General features: G+C 46.0%; 1 protein-coding gene across 2 annotated transcripts in view; it reads right to left on the bottom strand.

The window, feature by feature from the left end:
* The window catches only part of ETV6 (ETS variant transcription factor 6), a 155,237-nt gene extending 135,456 nt beyond the window's left edge, over positions 1–19,781 (bottom strand). For both annotated transcript variants that reach the window (XM_068162376.1, XM_068162377.1), the window contains exon 1: positions 19,267–19,781. In XM_068162376.1, coding sequence (XP_068018477.1) covers positions 19,267–19,299 — 33 coding nt within the window. In that variant the 5' untranslated portion in view covers positions 19,300–19,781. The remainder of the gene's footprint in view (positions 1–19,266) is intronic.
* Between the last annotated feature and the right edge of the window lie 426 nt (positions 19,782–20,207).

The raw sequence follows: 20,207 nt of genomic DNA, 5'->3' as shown, positions 1-20,207 counted from the left end.
TGAGGATTCTATGATTCTATTTTGGCACCTAGGTACATTTGTATGGTGCAGAGTGTTCAGCAAGGGGTGGCAGAAGAAAGAGGAAATCTGAGATAGAACAACAGACAAAAACACAGACAGACAAGCACTTCAAATAAATCTGAAAGGGATTTTACAAAAAGTGGAGATTTCTTCCAAACATAGTACATATAAGGGAATGGTAATAAATGAATAGCCACATGCCTGGATGACATGGGGATAGCAGTGGACCAAACTAATGAAGTAGCTCCTGCATCAATGTTATACTTGTCAGAGAATCTGAATGGTTTAGATTTTGCAGGGGGTGAGTGGGGCAGAAACTCTTCCTCAGTATGTGAGCCCAGTTAGTTTTCCAACTTACAAGCAAAACAGAGTTTTGTGAGGAAAAGGTGAGTCCACCTGATGAACTGAGACAAGGCAGTGGAAAGCAGCCTTGTATCACAACCAGCAAGTATCCCTGCCTCCTCTCTTGTTCATCAGTAGTGTACACACATCAAAAAGACAGGATGACTCATCCAGGCAAGGTCAGCCTTAGAATCTGTTGAGCCTCAAGATGCAAACTCTTGAGCCAGAGCAGGGGAAGATACTGGAAATCAGACAGCAAATCACCTCTTGCAGCTGCAAAGCGGCAACAGCATCAGTGCCATCCACTAGTTGGGAGTGAGAATGGTTACAGAGTAGCCTCCCGCCCCAACCAGGCCACCTGTCAGACACAGACATCACACAGGCTCAAAAACTAGAGCATCTGTAGAGTTTTAGGCAGTCACCAGCATTACTGGAGACTGGACAGGCAGTATGGAGAGGCAGTTGAGTGGGTAGGTCAAGGACAAAAAAATTTGGAGGGTCTGTTATGTGCCTGCCAGGCAGGCATCATGGCTAGGATGTAAATGAAACACAGATTAACAACATGCAATGGACTCTGCTCATGGCTTCTAACGAGGCAGGAAGGCAGGAAGGCAGGAAGGCAGGAAGGCAGGAAGGCAGGAAGGCAGGAAGGCAGGAAGGCAGGAAGGCAGGAAGGCAGGAAGGCAGGAAGGCAGGAAGGCAGGAAGGCAGGAAGGCAGGAAGGCAGGAAGGCAGGAAGGCAGGAAGGCAGGAAGGCAGGAAGGCAGGAAGGCAGGAAGGCAGGAAGGCAGGAAGGCAGGAAGGCAGGAAGGCAGGAAGGCAGGAAGGCAGGAAGGCAGGAAGGCAGGAAGGCAGGAAGGCAGGAAGGCAGGAAGGCAGGAAGGCAGGAAGGCAGGAAGGCAGGAAGGCAGGAAGGCAGGAAGGCAGGAAGGCAGGAAGGCAGGAAGGCAGGAAGGCAGGAAGGCAGGAAGGCAGGAAGGCAGGAAGGCAGGAAGGCAGGAAGGCAGGAAGGCAGGAAGGCAGGAAGGCAGGAAGGCAGGAAGGCAGGAAGGCAGGAAGGCAGGAAGGCAGGAAGGCAGGAAGGCAGGAAGGCAGGAAGGCAGGAAGGCAGGAAGGCAGGAAGGCAGGAAGGCAGGAAGGCAGGAAGGCAGGAAGGCAGGAAGGCAGGAAGGCAGGAAGGCAGGAAGGCAGGAAGGCAGGAAGGCAGGAAGGCACTGCTACTTTGTACCATCATTTCCTATTTTTGTTGCTGTTGGCTCCATCATCTGCTGAACAGAAACCATCCTTGTTAGAAAACACGTTTGTATTCTGAGGGAAAAGTATTGTTTCAGCCAAATTCATCAAGCTGAGTCAGGAAAAGACAAATGAATTATGTAGTTCTGAAATGCTAAATCATTCTGCATTTTAAGACACTATCTCAAAATAAAAGCTAATAGGAATTAGAAAAAAAAAAACCAAAACAACACTGATACTGTTAAGAAGTCCCTGACCAGACACAGAAGGGTTTAGTTGTTGTTGCTTTTCTTAAACCAAAGACATTTTTTCCCCTCATGTTCAAACTTTCAAAAATTAATTCAAAGTAGAGACGTTAACTGTGTGATAAAACGCTTCTTGACTAGCTTTCATTATGGTCAGTGCCACTGACTAATGGAGTTTTCCTTCATCAGTTATCTCTTGCTCAGTTGCTATTGCAGGCTTCAGACAAATCCTCTTGAACTCAGTGGAGCACACAGATGACAGTCTTGTTTTATTGGGCCTGATTTTAATATCTAGTAAGTACTTCTGTCTTGAACAGCAACTTCTTCCCTCTTGTAGCTGCAAAAGTTTCTTTAGTTTTTCAAGTAATGTTGGAGAAGGGAGGAGAATTTTTCAAGTCTTCAGTACAACAACCATCTAAGTTGCTATCAGCTGGAAGGAATCCTTTCAGTAAAATCTACCCAAATCACCAATATGGGGATGATATCAAATTGATAGCTTGGCAGTTCTACAACTGTGCAGATATTAATATGATTTTTCTTTACATTTTAAGTTGATTATCCTAGCCATGGTTCAGTCTCATGCATCAATCAACAAAGTGAGATTTTCAGGAGTTCTTCAGATAAGGTTTAAAACAGAAGAGGGGGAAAAAAGGCAAACAAAGGGGCCAACTACCCAAAATCATACTTCAGTACTGTTCAACTCAGCATCCTATTGCAAATAATCCCACAATATTCACCACCCTAGCAAGGGGTTAGGGCAAGATCATTATTATTTGTACTAGAGAGGCACAAGCAGTTTTCACCCATGAACTGACTCCCATTTTGCTAGGTGTCAATGCTTTATGGAGGGCCAATCACATTAAATGACTTCAAGGTCACAGAGTACATGGTGGCAAAGCAGGGACTGAACTACAACCTCTAGTATCTTCATACAGTACCTTTAGCCCAAGTCTATCCTCCCTCTCCAGGGTGCATGTGCCAGGCTGGTATATTTTTATAACCATGTTGCAAGGCCACAAGGAAAATAAAACAAGATCCATGACCTGACCTAGTTTGCTACAGAAAGAATGCCACGGATACCTTTCACACCATATAGAGGGCATGTATACCAAGTTCCCAGAAAAGATGTGGTGAATGTGGCTCACAAAGAGCTGGAATTTATGGACTGGATGGGTCATTTCCATATTTTTATGTCTTAAGAACATAATTTTAATAGATAATTGAAACTCTGAAATGACCTCTAGATTAGGCACTCAGGATGAACTTCCTCCCCTGACCCAGAAAGGCTTCATGCTTTGCTGCATGGTTAAACAGGTCCAGACCTTCTGCCAGCATCAGCAGAACTGAACAGCATAAATCTGCAATGAAAGTAGGGGGGCTGGCATTCAGCCAGTCTATCTCAGAAGCCTCAACACATGCAAGTGTACAACACAAGCAGTGTTCTCCCACAGTCAAACCTAAATGGCACGGTCAAAGTATGTTCAGAACTGCAAAGCAAGCCACAGTGTGGTTGGAAGGCTGCAGGTGACAGCAGTGGGGCCTCACACTGATACCAGAAGACTCACTCATACCTCCAGGCAACAGCTCTATTCTTCACACTAGAAGAGCAAACCTTGTTTCTTCAGATCCTTGCTGTCTACTGGCATTAAAAAAAAAGGCAGAGAAATCTTCTTGGTGCAAGACCCACCATGTTTTGCTGAACCAGTGACCACTGTTCCTGTAGCTACTCTATCTAGCCTGAAGGGACAGTTCTTGTAAAGAAAGTGAGTGTTAAGTCTTGAACAGCTTTGGGTTTTGATGTCAGGTAACACAGATCTGGCCAAAGTTTTATTCAGTTTCATCAGTGCGTTAATCCCAGATCAACTGGCACAGCCACTAAAAAACGTGCCCTGCCCTCCTCATGTTCCCAGATCCTTGTTCCCACCTCCACACCATGCCCTGCCTTGTGCTAGCACAAGCTGTCCATTTTAATTCAGATCTCTGCCCTATCAAATTCACATCCGCCCAAACATTTGTGCCAGCCCACAGGAAGAGGAAAGGGAAGGGTGGCACAAGATCTTTCAGGGTGCCACCGCCTTATCTTGAATTAAGAACCTCACTGAACTACTCCTTCAGCAAAATGCTGATGGTGAGCTTTTGTAGTGCCTTTAAAAACCCAGGGAGAAGTAATGAGCTTTACAGCATCCCAAAGTCAGACATGGACAAATACTCCTTCACAGAGACACTGCTGGAGGCAGGGAAGGACAGTATGAAAATATCATACAGCCACACCATAGAAAAATTCAGGAAGTAGGAGGCTTAACCTGGGATGAAGACCCAGGCTCCTTGCTCAAGTCACACTTGCCTCACCACAACTAGAGCAGGACTCTTCATATACCTGCTTAAAGAGCCTCACCTCTTATGGTGCCAAATCCCACTGTACTTCAAAAGAAAATATGTTACAGTACAGCTGACCATATTAGTCCATGACCTACTGCATGCACCTCCCAGCAACAAATAGAGCAGGGTTTAGGGAGAGTACTCTCACCCTGTGAAAAGGGAAATGACAAAGCAGACAAAGGAGCAAACCAGGAGAAGGCTCCACTCTAGTTAGCCAGGGGTAAAAAACAAACATCTTGCCACAAATTACTCATGCCTGGAAAATGCTTGGTGTTTAGGGCTTCTTAATGAGCCCACAGCCAGAATAATTGACAATGGACAGCAGCAGGACCTGGAATGGAAAATGGAGGGAAGGAAGTTAATGACCTGGCCGCATAAGCAGCCTGCTACTTCTGCACGCTGGGATCTGTGCGCTGCCTTTTCATTTTAGGCAGATCCAAGGCAAGCCAGCCGCGGTGGGAAAGAAGGTGGGCTAAGACTCTCCTTTCATCTGACACACTGGCAAGAAATCAGAGTTAAAGGACTTTCCATTAACAATCCAAACCACTCTGAGTTTACCACTGTACTTTGATAAAGATTATCAAACCCTCACCTGTTTTTTTTCCACTGGAAGGACAAGATCAGATAGAATACTGCTGCTTTCTAAAACCAAGCACATCATTTAGCTCCTATTTCAAGCGTCTCAAAGAACAAACAGACTTTTTAATCTCCAAGGGCTGGGTTTTTTTTTCCCAGTAGCCTTGTCACCACCACTTTTAAGGACTGAAGCTTCAAGCACATGGAAGGTGAGTGCTAACTATTCATTTGTCCACAGGTGGCATTCCAGCACCTATTCCTGTAGCACCATGCACCCTACCAATACCTGAAGCCTGAGTGAAAAATACAGAAGTAGTAGAGTGCAAAAAGACAGTGTATCAATAAGAAATTAAAGATGATCTACAAATCCTGGGCAACTAATCCAGTGCTGGTCACAGGATCACCTTAACGCTCTCCTTGCACCTTGGGACAGGAAAGTGCATGTCCTGACTGCATGTGGTATACAAACATACTTCAATTTACTTTTGTATGGAATCATAAAACTAATTTCCTTGTATTTAACATTGGGAAAACAGAATTATTTCAGTTATCAGCATCATCTGGGAATTTTCAGCTCTGCTTTACTGTGTTGGTAAGGGTTATAACATCTTCAGGTGCGACAGGCAGCACTTGGGAACAGTAGAGGAAAAGCCTGTCCCCAGAGGAACCATCCAAGCCAGTGGTGGCACAGGACTTCATGAGACAGTTAAAGGTGAGAAGGTTGTGCAGCACAGACATCACAATTAAGTTCAGCCTAAAGACAAGCAAGTGACAGCAAGCTGCTATGGTATCTGCCTGCTGTAGGACACCATTCTAGGTGTGGGGCTTGGTAAAGGACACACGAGCATTTGCAGGATTGGCTTTTTCCTTTTAGTCAACTCACCTTTCTAGCTCTAACTGCCCACTACCTTAATCACCACAGGGTAATCATAGTTTGGGGAACAGCTCAGCTTGCACTGAAGGAAAAGATTTGGTGTACAGAGGGCATCACAAGAAGGTTCTGTCTGCAGGCTTACTCATTTCTTAATTGTTATCTGTAGAAATATCAAATCCAGGCACTCAGTAAACAACATTTCCTGCTCAATTTTCTCAGCTTGAAGAGTCAAGTACTGAAAGGCAAAGAGATAAAACTATCAAATCAAGATGGTCACTCCAAAGCAGGTTTCAGGCATGCTGATGGAATAAGTTAATGGAAGTGCTGGAACTGTCTCTGTATTGTATAACACCTGTTTAACAGCCACACAGTCATGCAGTGACGTGTTTGTGCCATCCAAGCAAACGCATCCTCATCCTGCAAGGAACTGTGTTCCTTATCTGCAATCAGAAGAGGTATGGCTGACACAGCATGTAGCATTTGATTTATTTAAGAATCTAATTATTTTTTCCACCTTCTGTCAGCCCAATCTTGGGAAAAACCTGGAGAAGTAAAATAGGTCATGGTACTGTATGCCAATAAATGGCATCACAGCCCAAGAGGAGATTCAAGGACAGGAAAATCCCCAAGAAGTGTCCCCAGAGTAAACTTCATAACATATGCCTCATGAGTTTCAGATGGTCAGGTTACCTCTGCTGAGGAAATGTCACAACAAATCAAGAAACAGCAGAAGGTCTGATTCACATAAGAGGATCTCTCAGCTGCTATTCTTCCACTAGTCAGAGGTACCTGTAGAGTCTAGCACCGAAGTATGAAAGCCTTCAATGAAAATGGCAAAGCAGAGGAGTTCTGGTCAGCCCAAACATTTGCCTAAGCTAGTAACATCGTCTCCAACAACACCCAACAGGAAATGCTCAGGAATAAACTCTCTCTTGCACACTCCTCCACCAACCCACAAGCAGAGTCTTTTTGAGGACTGCAGCTGTATCTTTGCAATTAATGGTCCTGAACTATGAACTGTCTTTTTAAATCAATTGCATGTATCACAGCTCTTAGCAGTAAGTTTGATAACCTCCCTGTATGTTGTGTGAAAACATACTTCTCCCAGTTTAACATTGCTGGATGCTTCCATAGATCCTCCTTGCTCCCATCCCATGAGAAATTACCCTTTCCAATTCAGCTTCACCTTGTGCCTGCCTCTCATGATCTTCTAAAGCAAGTTTTTTGTGACCTCTACAGGAGTCTGTTGCTGCCACAGCAAACTCCTCTCAATTCCTTTACTGTCAATCCCATTCTATTTCCCTGTCTCATGTTTTTCTTCCTCCACTAAGCTCCCACCCTACAGCTTAGAGCAGATGTATAGAAACCTAGATACCAGATCTCTGTTTGGTTCAAACAGTTGCTTATCTACATAGGCATGGAGAGCCACCCTATATCAAAGCTCACGTCTTGCATCAGGGCTGATTATCTTCCAGTTTGTGTGCCTGGCTGTGAAGATGGATGGGCTGAGAGAAGCACACTCTGGAAGCCCTGGTGGAAATCAAGACAGAAGCTCCCACCCTGAAGTGCAGGACTGCCCACCTCAGCTCTTATCACCACCAGCATGTGGTGGAGCTTTGCAGACTGTGATAGTTTGTTTCTCAGGAAAAACAAAGGGCCAAATTGTGAACAAAGAATGTTAAGTATATGTAAATGTTTTCTTTCTAGAAGCACAGACACTAACCAAGCCATTTATTTTTGGAGAAAATCATCTGAACAGTGGGCAAGAAAAATTGTGCTGACCACTCAAAACTGTTCAGGCTGGTTGCCTCTCATCTATTGTATAGAAAGCAACCCCCCAGAAAAAAACAACCTTTCTCTTTCTCCAGAAGTTACCCTTCTAACGAGGTCTACTAATTAACTCCCTTAATTAGTTTTTCAAATTTATTGGGCTCTGCTGTCCAGGTTTGGTTTGGGTTTTCTTTTCCTTTAGATGACAATTTAAATATGCATATACTCACTGTAATGCTTACATTTAAATACACTCCAAGCTCTACTCCAGGCCAGCTGCTCAGTGTCCTCAGTATGAAAACTATCAAAGGAGCTATCTCTATGTCTTCTACCCACAGCTTTCTCACTTTCTTCACTGCTGTACTAATCACCTGCTGACAACCTGGGTCTACCTACATTTACTTTTTTTTAAACTAAGGATGCTATATAACTTCAATTGTTGTTCAGGGGAGAGAGTTTTCCTCTTTTCAACAAAGAGGCTACAGCACATATGGTTGAATGAGTATTTTGCATATGACAGTGTACTCTGGGAGCCACTAACAGGAAAGAGGGAATTGGGAAACTCCAGTCTAGAAGGAAGGAAAGTAGCCCTCTCTTTCTTCAGTATTTAAGTTCACCTTTGTAAGTGGCCTTGTTGAAATGGTAACATAACTTTTCACATCCTTAGGACACACAGTAGGACTGTGAGGTTAACACCCTGCTAGGGTCAGAAGGGCAAGCATGAGTGACCGGACAGCCCAGCCTAAGTACAACATCACTTGCAAAGGAAATAGTGAGAGGGAGTACCAGGCAGGCAGCAAGCAAAAGGACCAAAGAGACTCGAGCTGGGAGAGCTCAGCCTTACTTTGCTGCAGTTACAGATATGGAGAGGGTAGACGAAGCTACTCCACTCTCCATCAGTGAAGCGGGGCAGTAACAGTTGCCTACCTCACAGGAAACTGGCTGCGGCAACAAACACAAAACATTGAGTTAAGGGAGACTTTCAAGTACCTTAGAAAGCATACAGACAACTCTGTTACAGGACAAGTTAAAACCCGTTTTTTCAGAGCTTTTTCTTTCCAGGAGTGCTAACACTGTAAGGGTTTTGGTTTCATTTGGAACCAGGAAGCTTGTTTTGCATTCACAACAGCTTCCCCTCTTGTTTGCAAAGCCAAACCTTCAAGTTACACTAGAGAAATAACCCTCAGGTCAGCTGATTTTCCATTATTTCAGATGCCCACAGCTGAAGAACATAGGTCTCACCACTAACTCATTAAAGGATGTTAGGAATAAGTTCTAATGGAACAAGTTCTAATGGGTAGTGGAACACTGCAACTGGTTGCCCAGGGATGTAGTTGAGGCCCCATCCCTAATGACATTCAACTTGAGGCTTGAGAGGACTGTGGGCAACCTGATTTAGTGGAGGATGTCCCTGCTGACTGCAGAGGGGGTTGGACTAGATGAGCTGTGAAGGTCCCTTCCAACCCAGACCATTCTCTGAAATGAAAACTGAGTATAGAAGATAACACACAGAGGACAGAAGGAGGTTCTGACAAGCACTACATTAAAGATCCACCAAGGCATTATGTCTAAATATGTGTAAATTTTGTAAGCCACTTCTAATATTTCACTTTTAAGATTGGAGGGGTGGGGGTGTCACTTACCAAAAAAAAAAAGGAAAGTGTAATTAGATCAAATCATAACTGTAATAGCAAAAAATAATGCTAAAGGTAAATGCCAAGTGTAAATCTTTATGCCAAAGCACAGAAGTCCTGAACAAGTGGGACACACTATTATACGCTTAGAGCCCAAGTCTGCCAAAGACTGAAGCCAGCTTTTGGCAACAGATAAAGAGAGAGTATTTCCCTCTTTCAGTTTAGTCACTTAGCTCATTACCATGACCAGTTTCCCCAAAGTAGGAAAATGCTTTGGAGTTATGGAAACTGGAAGCTTGTTTTCTTCCTCCAGTCAACAAATGAAAATCACAAATGAGGCAGCAAAATCTCCTAACACTGGATGCAGCATGACAAGAAACAATCAGTGCAATTAGAAACAAAAGCAAACAACAAAATAGTTCATTTGCTTAATAAAAAAAATGCATTATTAAGTAGTATTACCTCCAAAACTAGCAGATACTTAATTTTCCTGTACAATTAGCAAAACTTGGTTTTTAGAACTGCTTTTAATGCTCAGGGTTTTGATGGATGAGGCTGCACTTGCAAAGCCAACTACAACCTATCACAAATGTAAGGGGGGGAAAAAGTAAAATAAATAAATAAAAAAAAAATCAATCATTGAGCAAATGAAGTAATTTGTTAGCAAAAGAAGAAAAAATAAGGGGGGAAAACGGGGGGTGGGGAAGAAAAGGATAAGGGGGGGAAACGGGGGGTGGGGAAGAAAATAAGGGGGGGAAAGGGGGGTGGGGAAGAAAAAAAATAAGGGGAAAAAGGGAAAATTTTAAAACAAAAAAGTAAAGAAATAAAATAAAAAAGGAAAGGAAAAAAGTGACCAAAATCAAAGTGTGATGCACCAGTGACAGCATTTCTTATCAAGTGAGCCAGTTCTGTGGCTGCTTGCAGCATTTGGCCAAGGCAGTGAAGGCAGCAACTCTTGTGGCCACGGCTGCAAACTCTGGTTGGAACATCATTTGTCACATCTGTGAAAAAGAGTTAATGCTTGGGGAACACATTTCACATGGGTGATAATGGGGACTGGGAGACCTTTGGAAAAGCATAGGTCAACTCACATTTGGCTCCTAGGAGCAAACAACCTCTCTTCTCCATAACCAGAAAACTTGCCCTTTTCAAATGCTGATCTGCAATTCCTCTTCCATGTGTTCTCTGAAGGTTTTCACCTCTTTCATTTGAATCTGGGTAATTAAGGCAACAAAGCCCATCTCTTGCTGGTCCTAGCAATCCACACTTCAGTAACCTGAGTCACAGACACAAATTCTTCCTTAGCTCTCTTCCCACTTACAATTAACTAGTGTTCTGAAATCAAGGCTCCTGGGGCTGAGACCTAGGAAACAATTTGGAGGAGACTAACGAGCACTTGAGATGGGCCTTCCAGGGTGCAAGATTTTTACGCGGAAGCATCTGGATGCCTATACATTAGTGCAAATTTATCTTGCCTGGATCACATCCTCAGAAGACAAGAAGTCTCTGTTTCAGGAAAGGCTTAAGAGACAGAAAGCGTAGTCTTTCTCCTGCGTAACTACAGGGGTGCTGCTCCACCACACAGGATGCTAGGCTTAATATTTTCCCTCTTTACATCTTTAGCTTCCACAGCATCCTGCAACAGTGAGTTTCACTGCCCATCAGCATGGTTCAGTTGGTTGTACTAATTGGCAGTGCACATACTATTAATTCACTATCTTCTTACTCTGAGGTTTCAAAGCAGTTGTCATTTGTCCCACTTGGAAAGCAATAAAAGGCAGCACAGGGTCAGTCACGGATGGCTCTGATGACTCAGCTGGTCTGAGGTAGCTTACTAAGACACTATCTGCAGTGTGTCTGAGCCCAGTGTTTACTGTGCAACGTGTGATACACATCTCAGGCCACACATCAAAATATTTTACAGCCCATAACCTTCTTTCCCTGAAAGCCACTTCCCATAGCCTTCCCAAACCCTCTTCCAGAAAGCCCATTTGCTCAAGCCATTTTACAGTGACACAACCACTCAGACTGTCAGCTGAGAAGTATCTTTTACACCCACCAGCACTCCTGTTCCTGCAGCTTGGTGCTCTTCCTGGCACCCTGGGACTTATCAGGAATGAATGGCATCCTCAGCTCTGTGAAAACAGTTCAGCCCTTCATTTCCTCACCACCAGGCAGATGGTGGGTCCACCCTCACAGTACAGGCCCAGTTGGGCGCCTGGCACCTACACCAGGATGCCTGACCCACCATAGTGCGGCTCTAAACTGGAGGGAGCTGGTCCTCAGGAGCTGGGGTGAGGTTGCTGAGATCAGAGCTACCGATGGCAGAAGAGCAATGGTACAGACGACAATGGCCCATCAGCACCACCCCCATCACTCTGCAAGCTTCTAGTTGCAGCCAGTCTAACAAAGCAGTGCCTGCTGGAAATATCCAAGCAACTTCTGGCAGGTGTGGCAAGGAGGTTCCGTCTGCTGGGGGTAGCCTCCAATGATGTCTGAACCAATACTCTCACCACAAAGCCCTCAGTTCCTTGGGCCCTACCATCTCTAATCTCAACTCCTGGATAGGTCTGAGAAGGCTTTGCTTTGCCCACGTTTTAAAGCACAGGGCAGGCAAGGAGATGAGAACTTCTAGTTCAAGAGGGAACATGGTGAAACAATTCCTAGCCCTAATCCACAAGTAGAAGTACTTGTGTCATGGGGGAGAATTCCAACACAGAGTCAGAAGACTTCCTAGAAAGTAGGAGGGAGCTCCCAAATACTGCTGTAACGCTGCATTTGTTTCACTTGACCTCCAAGCACATCACCAGAACTTTACAGTAGTCCATCAATGACAAGAAAACACTTTTACATAAAGACCTTTTAGGAAAAAATTCATAAGGAGAAGGAAAATGTGGTTTGCCAATATTGAATGCCTTGCTGTGGCCCTACTAAGTGGATAAATCTGCCTCCCAATTATAGTACTACTATCTCTGGCTCTTTTATTTATCTGGTAGAACTCCAAGCTCCTGGATTTCCACAGAATTCCATAATATTTAGAAAACATTCCTAGTTTCTGTTCATAGATGTATTGGAGGATCACACTGAACACATAAGGGAAAAATTATTTCAGCCATACTCTGTTGAAACTCAGACTATATAAAGGTATCTCACTCTCTGCTGCATTCCATCAGTTTTAAGGATGCTTCTTACTGGACAGAATTTTATTTCCTCCAGATGAAACTTTCAAGACTTTTCAAAACAAGTAATTTCCAAGATTGGTAAGACCCTACCTGAGCTAGCTAAAAAATTAAAACAAAACAAACAAAAAATTACCACAAAGCAAACAAAACCCTTACAAAACAAACAACAAAGCCAACCCCCTCCCCACCCTAACACCAAGAAAATCGGTCATTGTTCCTATTTATAACCACATTTAATCATATTTTGAAGTTAAACATCCAAACTCTGGATTTAATATTGGCCATCTGTTAACAGTTTAACATGCAAAGCCTGGTTGTCACATCCAAAGTCTTTTTGTGGCGTTGTACTGACACTTAACTCTTGCAATCACACCCAATGCTGCTCTTGGTATTAGACATCTTTAAAGTGATTTACAGTGTTGTGTATTTCTGCATGCAAAGGAGCCATCAAACACCAGAAGTAAGAATCTCTCTCTTTCAGACCCATTTTCTCTCCAGATTGTCTTAATCAGGACACTGCTTGCTAACTGTACAAGAACAACACTGAAGCAAAGAACCTGGATGTGGTGTAACAGAATAACCTTTGGAAAATCATCCAGATGAAGAATACTTCATAGCTTTCCTTAATTGCTGTACCCAGTTAACTTCAGAGCTCCGTGACATTACAGAAGAGATGCAATACCATCTATCAGTGAAAACCTTAACTCCTTTCAAAATCCTTTATTTACTGCTGCTCCAGACATTCCATAAAGAAGGGAAACTTCAGCTGGAGTTTTCTGCTTTTATTCTCCTGCCAGCAGTGGCATTTTTTGAGAGGGGGGAAAAAAAAAAAGTAAAAATCAGTATAATCACAGAATCTTGAGTTCCATATGTTACTAAAGAAGTAGATAAAGAAAGTAGCTGTCCTCTGTGCTCCCAACAAAATACTGCCTGAAGACAAGTCAGCAACACCAGAACCAGTATGGTCTAAATTTGGCTTGGGTTGTAAGACTGAAAAATAACCCACAATACCAGCAATCAGTTGCCACAATTCTGCTGTTAAAGGCACAAGATCTTTGGTGACCTGTCTGGCCTGTTTGCTCAGACTGACCCTGAGTACACACCTGGTCTCAGTCTGGCCTAGAGGAACATGCCACCCATGGGTTGCCCTGGGTGGCCTCCTCCCCTCAAAACACACAGGGACACATTGAGACCTAAAAGTTATTTGCTGTAACAATGCTAGCAGCTGACCACAAGCCACTGCCCTTGCCAGCGGGTCCTCCCTTGTCAGATGAAGGCGTACCTGATCTAACAGAGAAGTGCTCTCACCTTGTACAACTGAGTAGCAGCCTGCTCTGCGTTCAGCTGCAGGGAGCCCTGCCAACAGTGGTGGTCAGGGGAAGGCAGTGGGGTTTGCTCTGGCAGCTACATCTGGCTGCCATCCCTCCCAGACGCTCCTGCCCTGGGCCAGGAGCAGTGGCAGAACAGCTACACATGAACCACGCACCCAGCTTTCCCAAAGCCACATCCAGTGTGGGCACACTGCCTGGCCCACACACGATTGTGTCACAGTGAAGCCACAACACCTTGCTCTCTCCTACTGCTTAGCAAAGGTAGGGAACCCCTACCTAAAAAGCCAAAAGGCAAACAACAACTGCAGTCCCCGCCCTCAAACACTGTGTGAACTGAAAAGCCAGGAGCAAATCACAGAATTGTCAGGCTTGGAAGGGACCTCAAGAATCATCTAGTTCCAACCCCTCTGCCATGGGCTGGGACACCTCACACTACATCAGGTTGCTCACAGCCACATCCAGCCTGGCCTTAAAAATCCCCAGGGATGAGGCTTCCACCACCTCCCTAGGCAACCTGTTCCAGTGTCTCACCACCCCCATGGGGAAGAACTTCCTAACACCCAATCTGAATCTACCCATTTCTATTTTTGTTCTGTTCCCCCTAGTCCTATCATTACCTGACACCCTAAAAAGTCCCTCTCCAGCTTTCTTGTGGGACCCTTTAAGACACTGGAAGGCCACAATAAGGTCTTCTCAGATCACTATGTCACTGATTTCTGTCATAAGCACAATTTTTTGCATGTTGCATTACAAATACTAAGCCTCACTACTGCCCTGCAGAGGCAAGTTCATTATCATTTTATGCCTGTTTCACAGATAGGAAAAGCAAAGGCCAAAGCAAACATTTTCAGAAACACTGGCTTTGGAGTTGCTGTCTCTCTTGGGATGCCCATCTGACGGCACTCTCAAAACAAATGTATGCATAATGCCCCTCAAATCTGCCAAAAGTTTGGCTTACCAGTCAGAAGCACACTGCTGGCCAAAAGCACAGGTTTGCTTTTGGTCTTTTTTCACACAGTATTGAGGAAAGCTTCTGACAGAAGGTTTCAGAAGGAAAGCACTCAAGGACCCAGATAACTCTTCTGAAAAGCAGCAAGCTCACTTCCGTGTAACTGCACAGGACTTCATCTCCTGCTTATTATCATTTCTATCAGCCACCTCCCTCCAAAAGGCACTTTGAGATGCAAGGTGCAATATGTGTGTAAATTATCCTTAAAGTATCCTCTGCTTAATTGGGGCATTTCAGATTGGTGCTGCCGTTTTAATGGGTTACCTCCCAGGAAACTGACTTATCTGGTAATGACACAGTGAATAGTAATGACCAGTGCTTAATTGGGGCACTGTTAGTAAAATTTTGCTTCAGAGAGATTAAATTTAGCTGATGCCAAGGAGTTAAGTGATTAATCAGGTGTTAAATAGTAGGTACTTCTAAACACTGGCCTTCTCCCATTCAATCCTACACACACTAAACTTAATGAGAGTTTTGTCATTGACACTAACAGAAGTATCTTCCTCCTAGGACACAAGTTCGCTAATAAATATTAAGGAACATACCCCACACTAACAGATTCTTAGCCTTGTTTGAGGGCAACAGGATTCTAGATATGTAGTGCTGAACAGTCCCTCAGCCGAGAAAGCCTTCAGTGGGAGACAGCTCTTTGCAAATACTGCATCAATGAAGTATTAGGAGATATAAAGCACTACTTAACTTTTAAGTAAACCAGAGGAAGCCAGTTAAGATTGAAAGCTCAAACACTACGCTATGCTGATTCTTTGCCCTTCATCTTACATATTCAGTCTTTTTCATTCATTCCTTCCTTTTTTTAAAATGATTACAAAGTACATCCTTGAATCCAAAATGAGCACCAGTGAGACAAGTCCTCAAGATACAGGATTCTGGGTTGATTTCAGACGTGTCCATGCAATCACAAGGGCCAGCCTATACAGCTGACTGCAAGGGAAAGCGTCGTAAAATCTCCACTGGAGTCAGCTCTGAAACTTAACTCACAAGAAGCACCCTGCTCAAGCATCATCCAGGCACAGGCAAGGGAGACTGGGCTTGGAGAAGCACTGGTCTAGGAGATCTGAAGCAGCGGATCCCCTTCCATATTCCCAGTTTTAGTCCCCCCACAAGTCCACACTTGTGCAGTGCAATTGTTTGTAGGGTCCCGTGGTAAACCAGACTAAGCAACTGAAAGTGCCAGGTCCATTAACATTTGAAAAACAAATTAAACTGTGCCCTGTGGGATCTTTCTACTTTCTTGTTGAATTTTAAGCCTCCATATGACACCATGGTGAGATTCTCCAGGTATTAAAAGAGAGAGATCCCAACAATCAGAAACTTCCAGGTGAGGTTTTAAACATAACTCATTACCACATGGACCTTAATTAATATCTAAAACATCATCTGTGTCCATACCTTCAGTCCTGTTTCCCTTTGTGCTTTTGCTCTCACATGAGCCTTTGACAAGATGTTTACATTCTCCCTGTGCCTCAGTTCTCTCATCTGAGGGAGGAGAGGTGAGGCTATAAGCATCACTTGCCAATAGTATGAGGAGGGAGTGCCAAGGTCATGGCACAATTAATGATGATGTATCAGCTAACTACTATTGCCCAGGATCAGAGGAATACATTTACTACCAACACAGACATCCCAACATGTCCAAATAGGAAAACCACACCATGCAATCCCTTCCTAAGTCATCTCAAAGTCAAAGCCTTCGGGCCATCTCAGGCTGGAGTCTGCCACAAGCTCGAGGCCTATCCGTTCATGCACAGTATACTGATGCTCTAAGTTGTAGTGAACACTGAACATCCAAGCCTCATACTCATATCTGACCCCCAAGATCTTAGTTTGTGGACCCTAGCAATGACTTCTCTCCTTAGCTTTAAAGCTCTTTACACACACACTTAACTTCCTTGCCACAATGAGTTTGATTGCCATCAGCCCAGCAAGCACACACCCAAATGTTGGCAAGATCAGGATATTGGGTGTTGCATTTCTCCTCTCTTGGAGAAAGAGTTAATGTGAGTAAGAACACATACTTGCCCCAAAGCAATCACACATCGATATACAATCACACATACCTACCGATAAGTACTTGACACAAACTGAGATATTACTGAAAGTTTATATTAATTACCAGATGTTAAATACATGTCAAAACTTCACTTCTCCCAAGTTTTCCTAAACCTCACTATAGATCTCCAGCAAGGTGAGATAAGGGGGACAGTGCACTGAGGAGGTGGGGCATAAAGCCCTAGCCTTCACTTCCTCCTGCTGAAGCCTTCCATGGTTCCTCACCTCAACTGCTGTGGCGTTTACTGCACACACTCTTGCCTCGTGTTGCGGGAGGAAAGGAAAAAAAAAACCACAAAATACATCTACCAGCACCACCACTTCCAGTTCACAGGCTCCTAATGAAACTCAGAGACACTTTTGCAGCCCAACACTTGTCTACTTTTCAGAACAGTGAAGTTGGAGCAGGGTGCGGAGCTTGCTCCCCTGCTCCGACCTCACGCTCCATGCTGCAAGTCAGCCTGATAGGCTGAGGAAATAATCAATCCTACTTGTATGACCATACGACCATTTAAACAACTCCTCTTGAATCCAGCTGCTGCTCGCAACCCCCCTTGCCTGGATGGTGGTTAGAAAAGCTGAAGAGAAAGTTAACCAGGATGGTTCTACTGGTGAAGAAATGCTATCATTTAAAACTCACATTTCTGTTTGAAAAGACACACTTTCTGCCTTTTAAACTATTCATCACCCGATAAACCAGTAACAGGAGCGTCTGTCTTCAGACAAAGATAAATGCAAGGGGCAGCAAGCATGTAAACAAATTACACATTAAAAAATAAAAGCCATTTCAGACCATGGTGTTTAGAATTAATCACTTTATTAAAAAAAGAATTAGTTTCCCAACGTCTGTCTCAATGCAAGGAAAAGCTGGGTTTTCATAATTTCAAGATTCAAACAGAAGTTTGCTTGCATCTCTCCTGCTAAGAAGCTCATCCCTTACAGTATGATTCTGTAATACATCTGAGTGAAGGTAGAGAAGTTTTATGGATCCTGTGCCGTTGCTGACTTCAGTAAGAACATAATTAAGCCTCACATTTCCAAACTGGCACCTCAAAAACAAGGGAAGACAACTCACTTTGTGACATTCATTTGTGTTCTTGCATGCAGAGAACACAACCTACCTTTCCACAGGGTTTACTAGAAAATGCAGTAGTCATAATTCATTCTATATCCAGAGATTTGCTCAGTTTAACTGTACACATTTGGCCTGCATTAGTATTTTGCCATACTGTAACACACGTACGATTTGTCCATGAAAAGCCAAGCTTGACTCTCTAAGTCACAAGACTTCACGGGACGCAGGCCTGAACACATTTCACTCAGCAAAAGAAAATACACACAGAAGCTTTCAAATCGTGCTCACACCATATAGGATGCAAGATTCCCACCATAACACACACACGTACAACAAGCAGACAAAAAACCCTGTCGTGCTCTTAAACTGAATAATTGTTTATTCCAGACTCTTCCCCGTAGAGTCTGGAAGTCACTTTTTCCTTCCAGGCAGGGATAGACAACTGCTAAAGCACTCTTAGTCTCAAGCAGACAGGAGATTCCTGGCTGGCAACAAGGCAAAACGACTCCCGAAGAAAATGTGTGACTGAAACAAAACCAAGGGGAGAGGGAAAGAGAGAGGAAAGCACTGTTTCCAGCGGGAATTTCCTCGAGAGGAAGGGTCTGGACAAAAAAGGAAACTCAGTTTGGTTCCCATTGTCTCAGCTTCATACCACTTCCACTTAGAAGGAGAAACTTCACGGGGCAACCCATTCTTCAATAGGACAAGCCATAGAGAAACACATTCCCAGAACTCCGGCAGAGCGGGGCCAAGCTGCACAGCCCCGGCTGCCCTGCCTGCTGACCGGCAAGTGATGCCAGCAAATGCAATGATAAAAAATACTAACAACGTGATTTTTAAAAGAAAAATCAAACAAACAAACAAAAAAAACCCCGTAAAACGCAAGCCCGACAGCCCAGTGTTGGTGGGAGCAGCAGCGCCTGCATCTCCCTGACGGCAGGAAACTTTCTGCTAAGTTACTGTCGGGGAACGACTAGCAGCCAGCCCTGCCCAGGCCAGATCGGGCCGGGCTCCGGGGCTCCATTTAAAGCGCTCATCGCGTCGCCGGCTCCTGCCTTGAAGAGCCACGCCGTGAAATCACGGACGAGGCGGCTTTGCTGTGCGTGTTCCCCCAGGGCAGACACACGGCGCTGACAACCGACGGGAGCCGACTCCCCGTGTCCACCTACCCCGGGCCGGCCGCCAGCGCGGGGAGCTGCACGTTCCACCTTGCCACGGCTGGGGGCTGCTGCTCGGCCCACAGACATTGGGGGGGACCCCGACCCCCACCACAACCCACGACCGCCCTTCACGCGGGGAAAAAACAAAAAAAAAGAGGGGGGGGGGGGGGGGGGAAGGAAAAACAAACGAAAAACAAACCGTAAGAGGAATAATCAATCCTTTTCACCCAAATAACCCTGGGATGAACACAGCACCCACCGCCCTGAGGCGCCGGCGGGCGCGTCCCGCGCTGATAGAGGACGGCCAGACACAGGGAGGGACAGAGGGACAGAAGAACGGAAGGGACGGAGGGACGGGGATTTACCTTGATAAAGCACTGAGCAGGAGCCTCAGACATCTCTCAGGAGGAAAACGGCGAAGCCCGGCGGGGCGGGCGGGCGCGGGCGGACGGGAAGTTCTCGGGCTTTCCCCACTTTCCGCTCCTTTCCCGGCCCGGCGGCTCAGCGCGGCCCGTCCCTCTCAAGGGGAAGTTACTGCCGCCACCATTGCCCGGCGGCGGGCACGGCGCGGCCCGTAGAGCTGCCCGGGAGGTGGGGGGGAGAGGCGCCCCGCCACCGGAGTCCTCTCCTCAGCGCCGCTGCTCCGCGCAATCGCTCCCGCCTCCCCCGCCCCGCACGCGCCTGTGGCTCTGCGCGTGTGACCGCGCGCGCTCCCTGCCCCGTCTGCAAGCCGGTACGCGCGCGCGGCACGGGGAGCGGAGGCGGGGGGGCGAGGGGAGGAGAGAGGCGGGAGCGGGGGAGCGGCGGCGCGGGGCAGCGGCAGGGGCGGGGGCTGCGGCGCGGCCCTGCTCCCCGCCGCTGTTTTCCTTCCTGGAAGAGAGAAACCGAAAGGCGGCAGGGGCCGGGCCAGGCCTGGCCGGGACCTGCGCCCCGCCCCGCGTCTCTCATTGATCCGGAGTTTCACGGCCGAAACTGACGTGGGTTCCCGGCACTGGGCACCGCCCCTTAAAGGGGCCGTTCGGGTAGGAGGCAGCCACCGGCACGAACGGCGGCCGCCGCCATCCAGCCTTCGCTCCTCCCCTCCTCGCCAGCGGCGGTGGCGGTGCCCCGTGGCAGGGGCAGGTGCGCGGGCCCGACGAGCTGCCGGCGCCCTCGGGTGCCGATGCGGGCCGGTCATAGCGGAGGGGAGGCTGGAAGGACGCGACACGGTCGCGTCATCTTTACTGAGTGTCATTTGACCTGGCGGTCGGGCGGGCCCTTTAAACGCCGCTCGCCGGTACCGACCGTCAGCGCCGGGCCGAGCAGC

This window comes from Melanerpes formicivorus, unplaced genomic scaffold, assembly GCF_026170545.1.
Source record: "Melanerpes formicivorus ecotype bairdi unplaced genomic scaffold, bMelFor1.0.p_v2 SCAF_64, whole genome shotgun sequence".
Taxonomy (NCBI): domain Eukaryota; kingdom Metazoa; phylum Chordata; class Aves; order Piciformes; family Picidae; genus Melanerpes; species Melanerpes formicivorus.
This window is presented reverse-complemented; position numbering and strand designations above follow the sequence as displayed.